The sequence below is a fragment of the Balaenoptera musculus genome, chromosome 20 (genome assembly GCF_009873245.2).
Source record: "Balaenoptera musculus isolate JJ_BM4_2016_0621 chromosome 20, mBalMus1.pri.v3, whole genome shotgun sequence".
Classification (NCBI taxonomy): domain Eukaryota; kingdom Metazoa; phylum Chordata; class Mammalia; order Artiodactyla; family Balaenopteridae; genus Balaenoptera; species Balaenoptera musculus.
In genome coordinates this window covers 5,471,615-5,492,868 of record NC_045804.1, presented here as the reverse complement: position 1 = coordinate 5,492,868, position 21,254 = coordinate 5,471,615, and the positions used below count along the sequence as shown (strand labels likewise).

The 21,254-nt window shown below is 49.1% G+C and overlaps 1 protein-coding gene across 8 annotated transcripts in view; it reads left to right on the top strand.

The window, feature by feature from the left end:
- The window catches only part of SLC39A11 (solute carrier family 39 member 11), a 423,988-nt gene that overhangs the window by 72,177 nt on the left and 330,557 nt on the right, over positions 1–21,254 (top strand). For 5 of the 8 annotated variants that reach the window (XM_036835763.1, XM_036835759.1, XM_036835758.1 and 2 more), the window contains exons 2-3: positions 13,564–13,682; positions 17,857–17,895. In XM_036835763.1, the coding sequence (XP_036691658.1) occupies positions 13,575–13,682; positions 17,857–17,895 (147 nt within the window). In that variant the 5' untranslated portion in view covers positions 13,564–13,574. Of the gene's footprint in view, positions 1–10,112; positions 10,203–13,563; positions 13,683–17,856; positions 17,896–21,254 lie in introns of those variants that run through there. The other 3 variants (XM_036835766.1, XM_036835765.1, XM_036835762.1) reach the window with 1 other exon arrangement.

The following is a 21,254-nucleotide window of genomic DNA, read 5'->3' as shown; positions in this document are numbered from 1 at the left end:
AAATAAATAAATGAATTAGAAAAAATAAATTATAAAAAGAACATAACGTTGTAGAAAGGGGGAAAAACTCTACACTCTCATCATCCAACTACTTTAATTTGTATGAATTTTAATTTTCTGTTATTTGTGTATTTTTTGCCATTGTAATAACAAATGGCATATATTTTTGTATATTACTTCTTTCACAAAGCACCATATCATGTATTATTTCCTCTGCTGCTACAGTGTTTATCGTTTTGACTAACTGCCTGAAAGTCTACTGCCTTTATGTTCTGTAATGTATTGAACTATCCTTCTTTTGTTGAGCGTTAGAGTGATCAATATCTTTTCTCCTCCCTATATTTTAAATTTTATTTATTTATTTATTTATGGCTGTGTTGGGTCTTCGTTTTTGTGTGAGGGCTTTCTCTAGTTGTGGCAAGCGGGGGCCACTCTTCATCGTGGTGCGCGTGCCGCGCCTCTATCGAGGCCTCTCTTGTTGCGGAGCACAGGCTCCAGACGCGCAGGCTCAGTAATTGTGGCTCACGGGCCCAGTTGCTCCGTGGCACGTGGGATCTTCCCAGACCAGGGCTCGAACCCGTGTCCCCTGCATTGGCAGGCAGATTCTGAACCACTGCGCCACCAGGGAAGCCCTCCTCCCTATATTTTAAATCATTTTATTAAGCGAGTTCCTGGGAAATCACACTGACGGATCAACCCCATTAGCGGAAACAGAGGGTCCAGGACAGTTTGCATGGCTCTATCATTCCATTTAATTAGACAAATGATTTTTTTTTTCTGAGTGCCTCTTATGTGTAAGGTTTTCTGTCTGTATTGCTACCTGTTTCAAGTCCCGGCTGATGCTTCCAGAATATGTCGCAGGACTGTAAAACCTCACCAATTACAACAACTTTGGGTAAAAGGCCAGGGTGAGTCTGTGTGAAGCCTCAGTGAAATAGTATTTTTAAATAGTTGTAGAAGTCTGTCTCACCATGAAAATAACTATAGTATTCGTACCTCTTGCTTGCAGGTTCGTTTAAGACGGGGGTTGGGAATGTCAGTTGTTTGTTAGTGGGTCCGCCTGGAAAGTACTCGAAACATTTTTATGACATTTGGTATTCTTTCTTTCTTTATTTTTGCCTGCGTTGGGTCTTTGTTGCTGCGCGCGGGTTTTCTCTAGTTGTGGCGAGCGAGGGCTACTCTTCATTGCCGTGTGCGGGCTTCTCATTGTCGTGGCTTCTCTTGTGGCGGAGCACGGGCTCTAGGCGTGCGGGCTTCAGTAGCTGTGGCTCGCAGGCTCTAGAGCGCAGGCTCAGCAGCTGTGGCGCAAGGGCTTAGTTACTCCACGGCATGTGGGATCTTCCCAGACCAGGGCTTGAACCTGTGTCCCCTGCATTGGCAGGCGGATTCTCAACCACTGCGCCACCAGGGAAGCCCGAACTTTGGTATTCTGACCCGTTTCCCTGTAGTCTTGCTTACAATAATCATTTTCATGGTTGGGCCAGAAAGCTAGGACTCTGATCCGACAGCCCGGGAGGATTAGGGACTCACAAATGTGTGAGACATGGGAGAAATGGGGCTGGTGGGAGGTGTGGGTTCCAGCTCTGCGTCCAGGGTTCCATCTGTGAAGCGAGGGGCCGGGGCCAGAGGCTCTTGGAGGTTCTTCCTGGCGCTAAATTTTATGGTGTGGCCTACAGTGACCTTTAGCCCTGTGTTAGTTTGCTAGGGCTGCTGTAACAAAATACCACAGACCGTGACTGAAACAACAGAAATTTACTGTCTCACTGTTCCGGAGACCAGAAGCCCCCAGTCAGGGTGTCGGCAGGCTTGGTCCCTCCTGAGGGCCGTGGGCAAGGGTCTGGCCAGGCTCTCTCCCAGGCGTGTGGATGGCTGCCTTCTCCCCACGTCTCTTCATGTTGTCTTTCCTCGGTGTGTGTCTCTGTGTCCACATTTCCTTTTTATAGGGACACCAGCTCTGTTGGGTTAGAGCCCATCCTAATGATTTCACCTTAACTTGATTACCTCCGGGAAGACTCTGTCTAGGAATAAGGTCACATTCTGAGGAACTGGGGGTTAGGACTCTAATATGTGAACTTGGGGGTTGCACAGTTCACCCATAAGAAGTCCAAGAATGGAAACCGAATTAGGAAACCTCCCTGTTAGGTTGAGATAGTTCGCATGAGCACAGAGAGGTGGTTTTGTCCCTCCCTCCCTCCATCCTTCCCTTCCTCCTTTGCTTCCTTCCTTCTTACTGGTCCCATTCCCTGGGGACGATGGTGACAGTAGGAAACAATCATCCTTTCCGGGTAGGTTCACCCAGCCCTACTTTGTCCCTATCACCAACAGGAAACAATCACCCTTTCCGGGTAGGTTCACCCAGCCCTACTTTGTCCCTATCACCAACCGTCGGCAAACTACAGCAAATCCACATGAAATGAGTTTTGTTTCTGCTCCTACTCGGAGAAAGAAATAAAGCTTCTTGGAATCCAGCCTTCCTCCCCATTCCCTGGGGCCTCTTAAGATCTTTGTAGCTCCCTAAACGACTCCTGCTTTTGAAGATCTCACCCCATATTGCCCCAAGCATATTAAAATGCTCCCACATTCCACGTTAAGTAATTGCCCCCCACCCCCATAACATAATCAGAAAGATTTTTTTATAATTTTGCTTTTGAAATGATTTGTCTCGAAGCTTATTTAATTTATGACTGGTTGTGATTTCTTGGCCATTATTGTGCCTACTTAGGAATTCTCTTGAAGGGAGAAACACTAAGAGATTGTTTTCCGAATGTAATTAAATTTTTATGAGTACCAAAGTCAACAATTAACAAGGTTTTATAGACATTGCGTTAAACACTTGTTAATTTAAATTTCTACCGTTTGTTTTTTGGGAACCAAAACCCAATATGTTTTTTTTCAGTTCGTAACCATTTCATAGGCCCCTGGAAAACTTGGAGACCCCGGATACTGGTCCACTGGTTTCTGGTTGCTGAGATGCTCCTGCTTGTTTTCTTGCCTAATCTCTCCTTCCCAGTAGGAACTGGAATATCTCCTTCCCAGACCACAGGCTCCCTCTGTGGGGTGTCCAGCCCCTGTTTCCCGTCTCCTGGGGTGTCTACGGCTTCCCTCCCTGGGCTGGCTTTGATGACTTTGGCCTCTAGTTGTGGTCTTGTCTGTACTTTCCCTCCATCTTCAACATCCTAGTTCTCAATCTCTCTGTGGACTTTTTTGCTGAATAACCAACCCTGGCCTGACTCCACACCCGCCGCCCCCACCCCCGCACCCACCAAAGGCTCCATGCCTGGGTTAATGCTCTGCTGTCACTGTCCTGAGATGCCTAATAATTTTATCTCTGAACTTGTGTTTTATAAGCAAAGTCTGATGGGACCATGGAGTCTGCAGTGAGCAGATGCAGAGAAAAGGAAAAGGCTTTATATTTTAATACTTTTAATGGCCATTCCCCCCACTGCCTTTTGATTAAGGGGCCTCCCATTTTCCTTTTGCACCAGACCCCCAAAATTATGTAGTTGGTCCTGCCTAGTGGACTGAGGGTGAGGGTCCTGGTGGTCCATAGTTCCACTGGGGAAAGGTGTCAGTGAAATTAGATGCTTCCAGGTAAAAGAAGTGTATTCGTTTCCTATGGTTGCTGTAGCAAATCATCACAAACTTAGTGGCTTCAGACAACATAAATCATTACTGTTGTGGATGTCGGAAGGGCTAACATCAAAGTGCAAGGCCACGTGTTCCTTCTGGAGCTTCTAAGGGGTCCTTGCCTTTTCCAGTTTCTAGAGGCTGCCCGCATTCCTTGGCTTGTGGCTGCACTACTCTGACCTCCGCCTTCTCTCACTCTGACGTGCTGCCTCCCTCTCTTCCTTTATGAGGAACCTTTGTCATTACAGGGTCCCACCCGGGTAATCTGGCATAATCTTCCCATCTCGAGATCCTCAGTCACATCAGCAAAGACCCTTTTGCCAGTCGAGTAACACACCCAGGTTTCGGGGATTAGAATGTGAACATCTTGGCGGGGGCGTGGGCAAGGGCACTGTTCTGGCTGCCGAAGAAAGCTGTTTTCCAGCTTCAGATCTCCCAACACTTCAGATCTTCAAATCTTCCACCTGGGGCACATCAGGTTTTGTGGGTTCTGAAGTTCATGCCGTTTTAAGGTGCCCCTTGAAGAAAAAAATGAGAAATGTTGGTATTCAAGTGAATATTCCTTTAGAATCCAAAAAAAAAAAAAATCAATCTTAGATTGAGTTCCTTTTCTTCCGAGGCCTCTTCGGCAAGTATCAGCAATGCTGATGTTGGCATGTCCCCTGGTGTCCTCGCCACCTGGGACACTCTCTGCTCCCAGCAGCCCCCTTGCAGGTGAGGGCCCCAAGCTGGGCTGTGTGGGTCAGTTGCCTCTCTATCCACCAAAAGAAGGAGGTTTTCTCCTGCTGAGTTTTCCTCTCTGGCTGGGGAGATTGCCCAGCAGTGGAAGGCATGGGTGTTTCTTTCCTGGAGAATAAAGGAGAAAAGGGACGAAGCAGCCGAATAATACTGTATAACAGCTTTCATCATAAGCCTTAATTTATAACACACACTCAAGGCAATGCCTGCAGCGTCTGCGCTGGCAACGTCATGAGGGCACAGGTTGTCTCTGTGTCCTTTGCTGATGTGTATCCAGTGCCTCAGACATGCCTGTCACATAGTAGGTGTGCAGCAAACGTTTGCTGAGTGAGTGAGTGAACCAACAGGCTATTTGTGTGATCCACAGGGCTCTAAAGGAACAGGCTTGAAGTAGAGTTTACTTGTTCAGTGATTCCCCTGAATAAAACCGAGCACAGTAGACTCCATAGAATTACTTATGAGATGCCAGGAGAGTTGTTTGAAGCCAATGTGGAAAAGATGGGAAGTGGATTTATGCCAGTGATCATCTCGGAGACAGGGTTGATTTCGTATTTAATCAGTGGTGGTTTTTACCTAGTAATTCCATATCTTAATTAAGCTGGTGGTTGAGCTTACTGGAAACTTCTCTCCCGATAATAGGTTTGTATAAAGTCAGTAGAACCTGCACTTCTCTTTTTTTTCTTTTTCTTTTTTTTTTTGGGGGGGGGGTTGAAATATTACTGTCTTTTTAAAATTTATTTATTTATTTTTAATTGAAGTATAGTTGATTTACAATGTGGTTAGTTTCAGGTGTATAGCAAAGTGATTCAGTTATACATATATATAAATCTATTCTTTTTCGGATTCTTTTCCATTATAGGGTATTACAAGATATTGAGTAGAGTTCCCTGTCCTATACAGTAGGCCCTTGTTGGTTATCTATTTTATATATAGTAGTGCGTATGTGTTAAACCCAAACTCCTAATTTATCCCTCCCCTCTGCTTTCCCCTTTGTTAACCATAAGGTTGTTTTCTATGCCTGTGAGTCTATTTCTGTTTTGTAAATAAGTTCACTTTTTAGATTCCATATATATGTGATATCATATGGTATTTGTCTTTCTCTGTCTGACTTACTTCACTTAGTATGATCATCTCTAGGTCCATCCATGTTGCTGCAAATGGCATTATTTCATTCTTTTTTATGGCTGAGTAGTATTCCATTGTATATATGTACCACATCTTCTTTATCCATTCATCTGTCCATGGACATTTAGAGAACCTGTACTTCTATACCCTCCCTCCAACATAGCTGGTGCAGGTTCAGAATTAATCAGTTAGACAAAGGTGAGAAGGGATGTGCTTGCTGAGTCCATTTCCCCCCCAAGCCCTTGAGGGCAGCTCTTCCCTGTACGAGGCTGAGAAAAGTGGCGTCAAGTCGCTGTTGGCTCTTTTGGATGGTGCTTAGATAAAAGGTGGGTTAGAATCTCCTCTTCCTCAGTTTATCAGTCACATTGGAGAGCAAATGTTAAGGGCAATTAGACCTGTTCCACCTGCCAAAGCCGTTCCAGGCATTTCCATTTAGGAAGCCCTGTGATGTCATAGTGTCCTGACATCAGAACCTTAAATAATCAAAACCCAGAAGGGTCGAGGGAATTGAGCGCCTAGGAGGTTTGATTGTAGGTGTATTTTTGCAGTGATTGGAGTATAAAGATTGGCTGGACAGTTGGTTCTCTTCTTTCTTGCGTTTTAGGGTGAATCAAATGCTAACTAGTGCCTTGACTGAGGCTGGATGCTTCTTGAAGGGTGTGTTAAATTTTAAAGAGTGAGTTTTGTCATCACTTCATACTAAGAAGATTTATTTTATGGGATTACACTAGGGCTTCTCAGTCTTGGCACTATTGACCTTTTGGGTCAGATAACTCTTTGCTGTGGAGGCTGTGAGTAGTGGTGGATGTTTAGCAGCAACCCTGGCCTCTACCCACTAGTTTACTCCAAAGGCAAGGAGGAGCTCTCAGAGGCTTTGCAGTAGTAGACTGATGTGGTTGGACTTCCGTCTTTAAAAAATCACTTTGGCTGCTGTTTGGAGGACAGACTGGTGGCGGGGGAGGGGGGGATGCACAATGGGAATCAGGGCAGGATGATGAGTCAGAGCTGTTATTTTGGGCAAAGTGGATGAATTCTGGATGTATGGGTGGGGCATACTTAGAAAATCCCCTAAAAGAACAACAAAAAACCCCTGACATTTCAATAGCACTTCTTTGAACTTCCTATTACTTTCACTTCCTTAATCCCTTCAGGATATCAGTGCCAGTTCAGCTGGGTTTACCATCCGCACTTGGAAGGAACCTGCGCCCCAGGCTTATCTCGGTCCTCATGATGCATCAGTGGTCAGACTTCAGGAAAGGGAAAGAAATGAGAGGCCTGAGAGGCTGGGCCAGGCCACACTATCTGTGTGTAGCTGATTTCCGTGTGCCAGGGCCCAGCAGAGCCAACAGAGGCCCATGACATATCCACTGGATAAATGAATGAGTGAATAAATGAAGGAGGGAGTGAGGGTCGAGGGATAATGATCGTTCAGCCTGCCGTGATGGGTGCCCTGCTGGATGGTAGGCGCTTTGTTCCAGTTGCAGTCACCTGTAGAGAGAGCACAGGGTGATGACGCCCAGACCCAGGATGGGGACACTGAGGCTGAGAGGGGTTGGGGAATTTGTCCAAGGAAACTCACGTGCCAAGCTGGGCTTCTTCCTGGGCTGTCAGATTCCAAAGCCTGTGCTTAATTGCTGCAGTACCTCCTAAAAGAAACAAGATTTCAGAGAGGAAAGGAGGGAGGGAGGGAGGGGGAGGGAAAGCAGGGGCAGAGAGACAGAGAGAGAGAAGGAGGAGGAGGAAGGGGTGGGGAGGAGGAGAGAATAAGAGAAGCAACAGTGAAGAGATTGAGGACTCACTGGGCTGGACCACTTGTGTCCCTCTCCTGTCCCTTCTCCATCTCCCCCAGCACTTCCTGTGAAGCTGTCTCCCTCCACCCCTGGCCCTGCCCCACCCCGCCCCACCCCACCCCGCCCCACCCCACCCCACCCCATGCTCCAGTGGGAGGTGCTTGCCGCTGGCAGGTTGCTTAACCAGATCAAGCTACAGCAATTCCTCTGGAAAGGGCCACCATCCCACTGCCCTGCGGATACCTTGCTGACTGTCAAGTTCGTTCTATGGCCTTTGGACGTTTGGGGGGCAGCCCTCTCTGCCTGCATGGCACCCACCACCTCTTATTTATTTTATTATATTTTAAATTTTATTTATTTATTTATTTTTATAAATTTATTTTATTTATTTTTGTGTGTGTTGGGTCTTTGTTGCTGTGCGCGGGCTTTCTCTAGTTGCGGTGAGCGGGGGCTACTCTTTGTTGCAGTGCGCAGGCTTCTCATTGCGGTGGCTTCTCTTGTTGCGGAGCACGGGCTCTAGGTGCGCAGGCTTCAGTAGTTGTGGCACGTGGGCTCCGTAGTTGTGGCTCGTGGGCTCTAGAGCACAGGCTCAGTAGTTGCGGCCCACGGGCTTTGTTGCTCCGTGGTATGTGGGACCTTCCCAGACCAGGGCTCGAACCCGTGTCCCCTGCATTGGCAGGCAGATTCTTAACCATTGCGCTGCCAGGGAAGTCCCCCACCACCTTTTAATGAGCCCCTGCTCATTAGTTTGTTCTTACACACTCATCTCTCCTCTCCTCCCCCAGCTTATGGAGGCTGCAGGGCACAGTTTGCTTTGGAGGGAGAGAATGGGAATGGACTGGGGATGGGCTGGAGGTAAGAGCCAGTGTACTTAGCTTTAAGGAAACATTTTCTTTTGGGCAACACTCGGGCACTTCTTACCATCAGTGAGTGCAAGAAAGACAGAGGCAATTTGTATGTTTGGGTTGGTGGTGTGTGTGTGTGTGTGTGTGTGTAAGGGGTTCAGTGGGAAAGATGGGAAATGGCAGGATTTGTCTCCTGGGGGTTGGCCACCCTGCTTTAGGGCACTGGCATGGTTCAAGGGAAGAGAGACGTTTTGCCGATCAGGGTGTCCCGTCCTATCCTGTGAGTCCTGAATGTCTGAGGCAGGAAGAACACCATCTCCGGAGTCAGCTGGGCTTGGTTTCCCATACCTCCCTGTCAACCTGGGCTCAATACAGAGCTTTCCTGAGCCTCAGTTTTCTTATCTGTAAAATGGGGTGTCTTAGTCCCTTTCATGCTGCTGTAACTAAATGCCACAGACTGGGTTAGCTTATACACAACAGAAATTTATTGGTCACAGTTCTGGAAGCTGGAAGTCTGAGATGAGGGTGCCAGCGTGGTTGGGTGAGGGCCGTATCAGGGTTCCAGACTTCTTGTGTATCCTCACGTGGCACATGGGGCAAGGGAGCTCTCTGGAGCCTGTTTTATAAGGATAGCAATGCCATTCATGAGGGCTCCACCCATGAAATTCATATGCCGAAGCCCTAACCCCCAATGGGACTGCATTTGGAGATAGAGCTTTCAGGAGGTAATGACGGTTAAATGAAGCCATAAGGGTGGGCTCCTCGTTTGATAGGACTGGAAGCGTTATAAGAAGAGGGAGAGAGAGAAGGATCCCTCTCTCTTCCTTCCTGTGCGTGCGCCGAGAAAAGGCCACGTGAGGACACAGCGAGAGGCAGCCATGTGCAAAGCAGGAAGAGACCCTCACCAGGCACCGTGTCTGCACCTTGATCTTGGACTGGTCTTGGACTTGCAGCCCCCAGAAGCGTGAGAAAACAGATGTCTATTGTTTAAGCCACCCAGTCTGTGGTATTTTCTTACGGCAGCCCGAGCTGACTAAGACAGCTGGTCTGGCTCTCTCCCTGGTCTGGGACTCTCCCGAAGGCAGAAACCACGTACCGTCACCACGCCGTCTTCCCTTCCTGGCCCAGTGCATGGATCTGGTGCAATCATCAGTGCCCACAACTATGGACAAAAGTGGTCTGCTCCTATTGGATCCTCTGGTCTGTGGCCACTGTGATTATGGGCAGTGTTTCTGGTTACCTCTGCTAGGGTCATCAGATAAAATACAGGACACCCGGTTACATTTGAATTTCGGATAAGCAACAGATATGAAATATGTTTTTAGCATAAGTATCTCCCCAATACTGCCCAGGATATACTTACACTAAAAAACTATTTGTTGTTTATCTAAAATTCAAATTTAACTGGGCATCCTGTCTTTATTTTTGGCTAAATCTAGCTATCTTACCCCATGGTCTTTTTCTAGAAGGCCTGGAGAACAAAGCAGCAGTTCTCAAAGAGGGGTCCCAGGACCAGAGTATCAGCAACAACTAGTTCAGAACAGAAAACCTCGGGCCCCGCCCAGGCTTCCAGAACCAGAAGCTCTGAGGGTGCCAGCATTCTGTGTTTTGACATCTCTCTGGGTGGTTCCACTGGGCGCTGTAGTTTGAGGGCCGTTGACCTAGAGAAGGATGCTGATGGTGGGAGATTCCATTTCCCACCCTCTCCAAACGTGTCCTGCCCTGTTGCTCACCCAGGGCGTTGGACTCAGCTGCCAAAGTGTAGCAACATAAATGGTATCAGGGACGTTGCGAAAGGTGTCCTTTCCTTGGGTTTCTGGGGCTTCTTGGAAGATCGCAGAGGTTTCTGCAGGGCTCTGTTCCACCCGCCCGGATCTGCTCCCGAGCCCGCAGAGGCTGTGAACCAGAGAATTTATTCTCCCGGCCGGATCTGCCAATCGCAGCGGTGGGGGCGGGGCCTCACGGCCGGGGGACACGTGTGCGGGGAGGGAAGCAGGAAGTGACCGCGGAGTGGAGCCGGGGAGCCAGCGGCTGCGGGGCTGATGGAAGTGGAGTGGGGGCTTGAGAGGGCACCGAAGTGAGTCGGCTTTTCTCTCCTTCGGCGCCTTCGGTGGGGCTGGAGGCCCGGGGGCTGGGGCCAGCGCGACCAGAGCGTGGGACTCGGAAGGGCAGCCCCATGCAGTTTGGAAGGGGGGTGCCCCTGGGAGAGGAGGGGGTCGGAGGAGAAGCGGGGCGGCCTCGGCAGGTGGCAGAGGAGGGGGAGGGGCGCCCGGAGCCCCACCTCGGCCCCTCTCCAGGGCGAGCTGGAGGCTGTTGACCTGCCTTCCTTTGACAGTGGTTCCCCAAGATCTCCTTTTCATTTAGTGTTTCCCGGTGGGCCGGTGGGGGGGGGGGGCGGGAGCCCTGGGAACGGCCGTGGCCACAAGTCCAGCTGCTCCGAGTCCCCTCCCTCTGGTTCTGGGGGTCAGCGGGACCCCTTGAATTTGGCTGGGAATGCGGTTAAGATGCAGCAGGCCCGAGAGGGTGCATTTCTAATCAACCCCCAGGTCGGCCGGTCCTCGGACCACACTTTGAGTAGACAGGTATTAGAGAACATTCTCCGCAGTCACGTCAGCCCAAACCCGAATCATTTTGCTCAGTTCCACTCTCGAAGTCAGGACATGTATGTAGGTTTCGTGAAGTGCTCTTTCCACCTCTGCAACTTTTTCATTGGCATCTTGAAGCTGACTCTTGGAAGCAGGGTAACAGGTTTAAAAGGAAGAGAAAATAAATAAATCCTCTATCAGCCAGGAGCCGTGTGCTGCTACGTGTGGGGTGGTGCTGGCATCTTTAAAGCCGGAGCAGGCAGAGAATAATCCTGCCTTCTGCAAAGTAACCCAGGTTTATGTATTAGTATCAGCTCACGAGGAAGTCTGAGCCCCATTGCTGAAGCGGCTTTTGAGGTGCCCTGGCTGACCTTCCCTGCTCTCAAGGCGCTCCTGGTCTACCTGCTGGAGAAAACTTTCTGTCCTCTTGGGTCTCTGTGGCGGTGGCCCTGCTGGTCCCTCGTAGGGCAGGAGAACTCACTTTCTAAGTTCTTGGTCTTGTAGAAGTTGTTCCAGTTTTAGACCTGTGCTTTCCGCTTTGATGTGCATAAGAGTACCCCCATGGAACTCGCTAAAATGCAGATTCTGATTCAGCAAGTCTGGGGTGGGGCCTGAGATTGTGCATTTCTAACTTAGCTCCTAAGGGCGCCTAGCGCTGCTGGTTCTGGGACCACCCTTTGAGTAGTGAGGATTTAAAACAGCAAATGGAAGAAACTTCTCCAAGGGGCACTGAGCTTGCGTTGCTGACAATAAATCTGCTGTTGTAGGGATGGGAAGGATGGCGGCCTTGGTCTTCCCTCTGTGTCCCTTTTTCTTACATCCCAGGGTGCTCGGGTGTAAATAGAGTCTTGGAAGGGTGTTTTCCCCTCCCACTAGCCCCCGGGAACACCCACGAGCTCACTCGTTTGCCAGCCCACAAAACCCATGTTGACTTTGGCCCGTTGGTGAATGTAAACGGTTTCCTCTTTTCTGTAGTTGTTAAAAGGCACATTCAACGCTGAAAAACAAAGTTTTTTTTTGTTATGACCTGTCTTGGACGGTAAGTACTGAGGAGATGGTAGCTATGTGCCTTTCTTTGTAAATGCTGTTTGAAATTTTATCCACGAGCAGCTAGAAAGAGAAGGTTGGTGTAATGATCCAGATGTCTCGGTTTAGAGACAAACACGAACCATTGTCTTTAGGGTACCTTAACTAGATGACATGTAAAAAGGTGGTTTTTTTTTTTTTTTTTTTTTTTTTTTTAATATTTGCTTTTCTTTATTTGGTGCAGTCATCATTCTGAACTCCACTTAGACTATGGGGACCCAATCGGAATCCAGAGATTCTGTTTCTCTCCGAGGTTTCCTGGCACCTCGGCTGAGCCTGGGCACAGCTGGGCTCACCTGGGCTTATCTGGGTTCACCTGGACTCACAGCCTTCCTAGGTCTGAATCCTGCTGTGTTGTTGACCCTCGTGGCATAAGAGGGCCCTTCCACCCTCTGCCCTGGTTTCCTTCCAGGGTCAGAGGCAGAATCTTCAGCTTTTGATCTGCAAGCTCAGGTTGCTGGCTCCTCACAGACCCCTAGGGCCTGGCAGGGCTGAGCCCAGTGGGGTCGTGTCCAGCCCTGTGGTTGCTGGAAGACAGCGGGGGCGGGGGGCGAGCTGAATGAGCCCTTTGAGATGAGGCCCTGAGTCCCAGTGTTTATGTACCAAAATACAGGGCTTTTCAACCAACAGGTTTCTCCGCCTCGTAACTTTCCACAGGGAGCGTCTGATTCCCTGTCATTTTAGAGCTAGAATTGAAAACATGTCAAGTCTAGAGGAGATTCCCCAGCTTTGGGAGCAAGCGTGCTCAGTGGACTGGGGGAAATGCCCCTTGGGTCTCTGTTTCCTTGTTCTTGCTGAGTGTCCTATTCAAGTTAAGCTGGCCCTTTTCAATTCAACACATAGTTTTGGGGTGCCAGAAGGCCCTATTTTACAGGGGTGTCAAGTGGCAAAAAGCATCATCCCTGTTTTTAAGCAACGAATGATATAAAAGATGAAGGGGGCAAGCCCACACAAAGAAAACACCAAAGATGTGCCCTCGGACGGGAGTGGAGAGGAATCAGGGAAGCGTGGAATTGAAGTTGGTGTTAGGTGGGCAACAGAGGATTCACTGGGTCTGATGGCTGGAGGGCGGGGAGGAAGGCATGCTGGGAGGAAACCGGATAAAGAGAGACTTGGAGCTGGACCATCTGGGGCTTGTCGAAGGTTCTGGGAATAATTGGGTTGAGTTGGAATCCGATGCCCACGCAGGGTGCAGTGGTTGAACAGTTATTGGGCTAGTCGCAGGTCAGTCTATGGCGTGTACCCTTTGCAGACCTTGGGAACCGCCGTGGGAACTGCCCCGGGGAGCTATTGGAAGTGTGATCAGGGTGTAGGTGGAAGAGCTTCAAGAGGGAATCGGAGCTAGTCACCTGTGTTTGGAGGAGACAGAACCGCTGATGGGCGATAGGCAAGGCCAGGTAGAACAGGCAGAATGTGCCGGAAGGCTGCAGGCGCGGACCCTCCCATGCGCCCTCCCTCCAGGCTATATAATTCACATTCTTTGCGCGTCTTCTCTTTGGAGCTATTTCCCAATGTTGTCCCTTCTGTCGTGGCATCTACTCCTCTGGCATCTCCCTACGTGTCCCCATGTCCCTCCTTTTGGAGTTAGATGATTTCCAGTACCCGGGGAGAAGCTGGATGAAGCCGCCCGACCTGCGCCGGGTCACTGAGGTCACTGAGGTCACTGAGGGATGGATGGCGGAAGGGTGCACGCCAGCAGCCCAGACGTGGGCCAGCTCGGGTGGAGGGACCGCGGGTGCTGACCCTCTCCTGCTCCTCTGCACACAGCTGTATCCAGCATGCTCCAAGGCCACAGCCCTGTGTCCCAGGCCTTGCTGGGGACCTTCTTCACCTGGGGGATGACGGCGGCCGGGGCAGCTCTTGTGTTCGTATTCTCTAGCGGACAGGTGAGTTGCCTCGGTTCGGTTCTGGGGGTTCTCGGGGACTCTCTTAGCGAGTTCTGAAACCACCCCTCCTCCGCCCAGCCGGGCTGCAGACTCGCTCGTGCCGCCGGCCACAGCTCCAGGTTGGGGTGACGTTGCCTCTGCCCCCTTTCCTCCCCTTGTCCCCTCCAGCTTGCTGCGCCCGTGCTCCTGGGTCCCCTGCTTCCCCTCTCCTGACTCAGAGGGAGCAGGAAGTGAGAAGACCAGGTACTCAGCCTCCTTGAGCCCTCTGCCTGATTTCTATCTTCCGTCTAGTTTCTCTTGGGTCCGGAGCAGGTGGTGATGTGCGTGAGGTTTGTACCTCTCCTGCCCTGTGGCCTTGAGTTAGAGATGGTTGAAAAGACCTTGGGGGAAAGGAAGCGGGGGTGGGGTGGGGGGCGGTCTGTCCGCTTCCTCTTTTACCCCATTTCCAGGCTCTTCATGGACTCCCTCACCCTCTTTGGGATGAATACACGCACACCTGCCTCCCAGGCTCCTATAGACCCCACATCTGCCCACCCCTCCCACCCCTGCACCCCTAGGTCCCCCAGACTCCACCTCTCCCTCCGCCACACGCTACACCCTCCTACACACTCCGCGAAAACTCCCACGCTCCTCTCCCTCCCCTCCCCCCCCAGACCCCTACGCTTGCCCTGTGCATCCCACTCACATCCCCAGGGCCACACCCCCGTACACACCCCTCCCTGCCCCTCCCCACGCCCCTCCCCTCCCCTCCCCACGCCCCCCTCCTGTGCCCGAAAGTCCTTTCTTTCCTGCAACCTTGACCCCCTCAGTCCACGGCCTGGAACCATCAGCCATGGATACCTTGATGAAAGCGAAGCCCCTGCATGGCTCACGCAGCCACAGACGCTGTAGGGGTGGTTAGCGAGCAAGTGATCGAGGAGCGAGGGAAGCGTGCTGGGAGGCCGATCTGGAAAGCAGAACCCATCTAGGAAGCCGGCCAGCCGGGCACTCTTGTGTCAGAGCCTGAAAAGCAGTGTTGATGTCGCCGACGAGGTGGGGCCTCCCCCACTGCCCTCCCCCGCCTGGGGAGACCCACAGCCCCGGGGAGACCCACAGCCCCGAGGAGTCCCGGGTTACTGTCGACAGGTGACCAAACCCTCCTCCCGTTTCCTGACAGCCACACCAGGTCTTCTGGGGTCCCGTCCTCGCGCCCTTCTGGGGCAGAATATCTTCACTATCTCATCTCATCTCATCTTCAGTTTCTTTTGCGTTGAGAAGGCGAGATCTGAGTCGAAATAGCTGGGGTCTAACTGACCCAGCTGGCCCTGGAGACCCGAGTGGAACTCCACAGCCCCGTGTGGCCCCGGCCGATGCTATAGGGGCTCCTCAGAAAGGGAGAAGCCATCGCAGAGGTGCCCCCTTCCCCTTGGGAGCTGCAGAGCCACTCGTTTGTCTCGCGTTAGTGTAATCCCCAGGCCAGTAGGAGGAACTGCTGAGTCCTTTCTCTGTGTGGAGGCACACGGGGGTCCCCGAGACCACCCACGCGTTTGGTGATTCGCTAGACTCTGAGGACTCAGCATCGAGTTGTTCTCTTGGCTCAGGTTTATTACAGTGAAAGGACACACGATAGCGTCAGCAAGACAGAGATGGTCAGGGTCTGGAGAAACCTGTGCCCAGATTTGGGATCCAGTGCCCCCTTCCCCCCGTGAGGGGGCACAGAGCGTGCTCATTCCCCCAGCAACGAAAATGCAGTAACACGTGGACCATGTGTCAGCTCAGGGACGCCCAGTGCAGACTCGGGCCCCACGGTTTTTACTGGGGACTGGTCACGTGGGCATCTGTGCTGAGCTCCCAACCCAAATCCCAGACTCGAAGAAGGAAAGCAGGTGTCGTGCACAAATCACCTTGTTTGTGAAACAGGCACAGGGGCCCACCTGTACTGGTCAGGGAGTGGGGCGAGCAGTCCCAGTGCCAGCTTCCCAGAACCAGCCAAGGACTAACCTTGAAAGTGGGACCTTCTAAAGATAGCAGGCCCAGGTGGGCTGTGTGAGCCCTCTCTCCGCAGGAGGGGTGCGGGAGGAGTGGGAAGGGGTTACAGCGTGAGGGGATAAAGCCAGCAGTAGATGTGAGCGCACAGGGGTTGGCTCTTCCCCTCCCGCTCCCTGGTGAACCTCCGTTTTCGCCCAACTAGAATGGGGGCTGTGGTGATGGTCCCTTGGGATAGTAGACACTCAGGCATCTGTCCTCTGCTGCTGTTGGCAACATTGGCTCAACTTCACTCAGGATTCATTTTCTACATTGAAAAACTCGTGTTGTAATTGTAGGAAACTTGGAAAATATGGAAAAGCTGAAAGAAATAATAAAAAAGTTCGTGATCCCACTTCTCTGAAAGGAAAACTGAACATCTTTGTTCAAATTTATTCAGCTGTATTTGAGTATACATAAGTACAGACATATCTGTTTTCTTTACATAATGAGAAGAAACTGTCTGTGATGTTTTATAACCAGCATTTCTCACTGGATGTTATAAGTACCCCTCCCTATCCCTAAATGGTTTTTTGGTTATTTTGATTACTCTGGTTACTTAAATGGCTGTAGAATATCCTGCCATAAAAATGCATTGCAGTTGAGTTAGCCAGTCCCCAACCGCTGGACAATTAGTTTATGTCTCTTTTTCTTGCTTCTAGAAATAGTGTTATGACAAACATGAATCTTTGAGCACACATCTGATTAGTTCCTTGAGACAAATGTCTGAAAGTAGAAGAACAGGTTTACTGATCTTAAGAAACATATAATGCTTCTCCTTTCAGGATCCAGAGGAATGCTGAAAGGATGATTCTACCTGACTTTTGAATTATATCTGTCTGCTTTGATTAAATTAGTTGATTAGACCAACTTGGCTTATGTCGTGGCATGCCTAGAGAAGAATGTCATTTGTGTGGCTCACTGGGGTCAGAACCTTCCATCCACCCCCTAGCCACACAGAGGTGGGGAGAGGGTGCCTGTAGCTGGTGATGATTACCTGGCAGCACTAGCTTCCCAGACCTCACTGGGAGGCTCAGGGACTGGGGTGATAAACATCTCAGCGTATCTGTAGTGTGTCCATGTGGCTATAGATTATATCCCTAACTTAGGCCACTTCCTAAAAAAAAAACCAAAAAACCCTTTTTATTGAAATCTACGAAGCAGATAGAAAAATGCACATTTTATAAGTGTACAGCTTGATAACTTTTCACCAATGAAAATAGTACCCAGATCAAGTGCTGGAACAGGACCAGCCCCCCATCCCCCCGCTCCCACCAGCCCTTTTAGGGTTCCTTCCAATCACTGCCCCCCACCCCTTACCTGCACTCCAAGGGCATCCCCTCTCCTGCTCTCCAACGGCAGAGATTCGTTTTCTCTGTTTTGTATAGTATAAAAATGGAGTAATCGTATAGTATATGCTCTTCTCTGTCGGGCTGATTTCACCCTATTTATTTTCCAGTCTACTGAATGCCCTTGCCTGACTGTGAGCTCCATTCACGTATATATGTGTGTTCTCATTTCCATATGGTGTTCTGTTGTATGCACACAACCTAATGGTGTATCCATTCTGCTCTTGGTGGGCTTTTGGGTAGTTTCTAGTTTTCGGCTCTCACAAATAATGCCGCAAAGAGCATTTTTGTACATGCGTCTGGTGAATCCAAATATGCATTTCTGTTAGGTAGTTATGCGTGGCACTGCTGGGTCGTAGGGTATGCTTGTGAAGGTTTACTTCTAGTGGGTGCTGCCAGCTTTGCGAAGTGGCTGTACCAGTTTGTACTGCCTCTTTCAGTGTGGGAGGATTTTGGTTGGTCCACATGCTCCTTTCCAGTACTGGTCAATTTCCATCTTTTAGACCAGCTACTTACTCAAGGTTTATAGCCATAATTCACACGGAGAGCTGAGAAAGAGGCAAAACACGTGGACCAATGAAAAGCAAGGGTCACACTGAAAGAATGCTGTGATTGGCTGTGGGATGGATGGAAGGTTTTAAAAAAAATTTTTCCCCCTGGTTCTTGGCCCATTTTATAAAGACTTGGGTCCAGGATTCCAGATAGGTTCGCAAAGTGAGGCGTGGGCCAGACTTTATTCATGTGGCTCTCTTAGGCCTATGGTTTCCTCTTGTCCCACGGAACATCCCTTAGAAACTGAAACATCTTGTTTTCATTTTCAGAGGCGGATCTTAGATGGAAGCCTTGGCTTTGCTGCAGGGGTAAGTAGCACGTGGTAGGAGGGATGTAAGTGGAGGATGTTTATTCTGTTATTTCTCTGCCAAGGGGTATTTCCAGTTTCTCCGCCTGCGGCCAAGCTGCATCTCTGTGATCTCCAGGTGCTAATGGCTCCCTCTTCTCGCTGACCCTGTTTGCATCCAGCGTACTAAATGCCCCTGCCTCTCCTTAGACAGTGAAAGAAGCTTGTTGGCAGCTGTCTCAGGACTTGTAAATAAGTATTTCCAATAAGATAATATTTAGGAAGGGCTTAGCACAGAGCTTTGCTGGCACTAATTAAATATTCTCTTTCTCTCCTCCTCCTCACCCTTGAAAGACCTTATATTATAGACATTATCTTTTTTTCTTTTGGCTGCACTGGGTCTTCGTTACTGTGCGCGGGCTTTCTCTAGTTGCGGCGAGTGGGGGCTACTCTTCGTTGCGGTGCGTGGGCTTCTCATTGCGGTGGCTTCTCTTGTTGCAGAGCACAGGCTCTAGGCGCATGGGCTTTAGTAGTTGTGGTGCTCGGGCTCAGTAGTTGTGGCTAGTGGGCTCTAGAGCTCGGTAGGTGTGGCACACGGGCTTAGTTGCTTTGCAGCATGTGAGATCTTCCTGGACCAGGGATCGAACACATGCCCCCTGCATTGGCAGGTGGATTCTTAACCACTGTGCTAGCAGGGAAGTCCCCAAGACAGTTTCAAACATGTAAAAAAGTGGAGCGAATCCTATGAGGCACCCTAGGTACCCACCACCCAGCTTCAATCATTATTGACATTTTGCTAATCTCATTTCACGTGTTTCCCCCTCCTCCCACCCCATATTCTCGGGAGGTGGAATATTGCGTAAAAGCAAATCTTAGACATCATGTGATCTTACTTGTAAATTCAACGCACAACTCTAACTGAATGACTCTTTCTTTCTCTTTCTCTCTCCCTTCTTTCCTTCCTCCCTCTCTTTCCCTCCCTCCCTTCCTTCCTTCCTTTCTTTCTTTCTCTCTCTCCTTCTTTCTTCCTCCCTCCCTCCCTCTCTCTCTTTCTCTCTCCCTTCCTTCCTCTCTCTCTTTCCTTCCTTCTTTCTTTCTTTCTTTCTTTCTTTCTTTCTTTCTTTCTTTCTTTCTTTCTCTTTCTTCTCTTTCTATCTTTTCTTTCTTTCTTTCTTCCTTTCTTCCTTTCTTTCTTTCTTTCTTCCTGTCTTTCTCTCTCTTTTTCTGTCTTTCTTGCCTCACCATGCAGCTTGCAGGATCTCAGTTCCCCGACCAGGGAATGAACCTGGGCCACAGCAGTGAAAGCACTGAATCCTAACCACTAGGCAACCAGGGAACTCCCTGAATGACTTTTTTTAAAAAAACATAATCACCATGGTATTATCACACCTACCAAAATTAATAATTCCTTATTATTAGCCAACACTTAATTCACATTCAAACTTCCGCCATTTAAAAAAAAAATTGTCTTCTAAAATTGTTTTCTTAGAATCAGGATACAAACAAGATTTTCATATTGAATTTGTTTCATACTGAATTTTTTTAGTCGCTTTTATTCTTTAACAGTACCCACCGCCCCCCCCCCCCCGGCTGCCTTTTTCCCCCACGCTAGTAATATGTTAGAGAAACTGGATCATTCATCTGTAGACTGTCCCACATTCTGACTTTGGCAGATTGCTTCCTTATGGTGCTGTTGAACTTGTTCCTCTGTCCCCTGGGTCTCCTGTAAGCTGGGAGTTGGACCTCAAGGCTTACTTAATGCAGATTCCATTTTCCAGGCATGAATCACATGAATCACCGTCATAGTGGTGCTGTGTATTCCAGTCGCATCAGTCACATCAGAAGGCATGTTAATATGTGGTTTTTCCTTTTGGTTGCTCAGAATTTGGTTCTTTTCTCCTCTTTTTGTAGTTCTGTGATCCGCAAAACCTGACCCGGGTGTGGGACCTCCCGAAAGTCCTCTGAGTCAGCAGCTGTGAGACTGGCATCCGTGGAGACATTCTGGGTGTTTCACGGGGCATGGAGAGTGGTCACAAAATCAGTTCCCAGGTCCTCAGCTTCCAGTTTTGTTCTCTTTCCCCAAACTGCTCTGCCTGAGAATACCCCAGTGGCAGGTTCTGTCTTCCCACCTTCCCCGACACAGTTGTCCTCTCCTACTTTACGAAAGGAAGATGCACTCTTGCCTTGGTTCCTTGTCTTTGGGTAGCAGCATCTCCACGCACAGACGGAGGGACCCTTGGCATGTTGGTGCTCAGGTGGAGATAGTGAAGGACTTGAACCACTGATCGCTGGACACACATCCTTTAGCAATTCAGAGACTGTCCCGTCCTTTGAATCAAATTGTTAGCAGAGAAATCCTTTAATGTAGGGAATTCCCTGGTAGTCCAGTGGTTAGGACTCAGCACTCAGCACTTTCACTGCCAAGGGCCTGGGTTTGATCCCTGGTCAGAGAACTAAGATCCCACAAGCTGTGTGGAGTAGCCAAAAAAAAAAAAAAAAAAAAAGCCTTTAATGTAAATGTCCATGGTGGACCACTCTGGGATTTTGAGCCTCCTTGGATAGAGTTCAAAGAACAAAATGACAATATTATAACAATATATCTATTTTTTTCTATCTTCTTTACATGAACACGTTTTCTCTTTGTTTACTTTAAGAAAAGAAAGAACCCAAAGAAAAATAGAAATAAAATTGATGCTTAGCCCTGTCTTATTCTAGCAATAACTTCTTAATGTTTATTCACAGTTATATGAATGAATTGAAAAAATAAGAAAAAAAGCCTCATCCATGAGAATATGCATTTCCAAGAATATTTTACTTTTGAGTGTCTAATAATTATGAAACAGCATATTCAATTTTTGTTATTATGAATGTGTTCTTGACCACTAATAGTTCTAAATTTGTTTATTTATTTATTTATTTATTTATGGCTGGGTTGGGTCTTCGTTGCTGCGTGTAGGCTCTCTCTGGTTGCGGTGAGCGGGGGCTACTCTTAGTTGCAGTGCATGGGCTTCTCATTGTTGTGGCTTCTCATGTTGCGGAGCACGGGCTCTAGGTGCGTGGGCTTCAGTAGTTGTGGCACGTGGGCTCAGTAGTTATGGTGCATGGGCTTAGCTGCTCCGCGGCATGTGGGATCTTCCCAGACCAGGGCTAGAACCCGTGTCCCCTGCATTGGCAGGCGGATTCTTAACCACTGCGCCACCAGGGAAGCCCCTCGACCACTAATGTTTTAATGGTCACTCAATCCAGGAAATTGTTATTTAAGCAGTTGGAGCCCTAGATTCACAGGGAATTTTTAAAAATTAAATGGAAATGTATAGAAATATTTTTTTGCAAAGCAGTATGATAAAGAAACCAGTGATAGACTTTCTAGCATAAAATGTA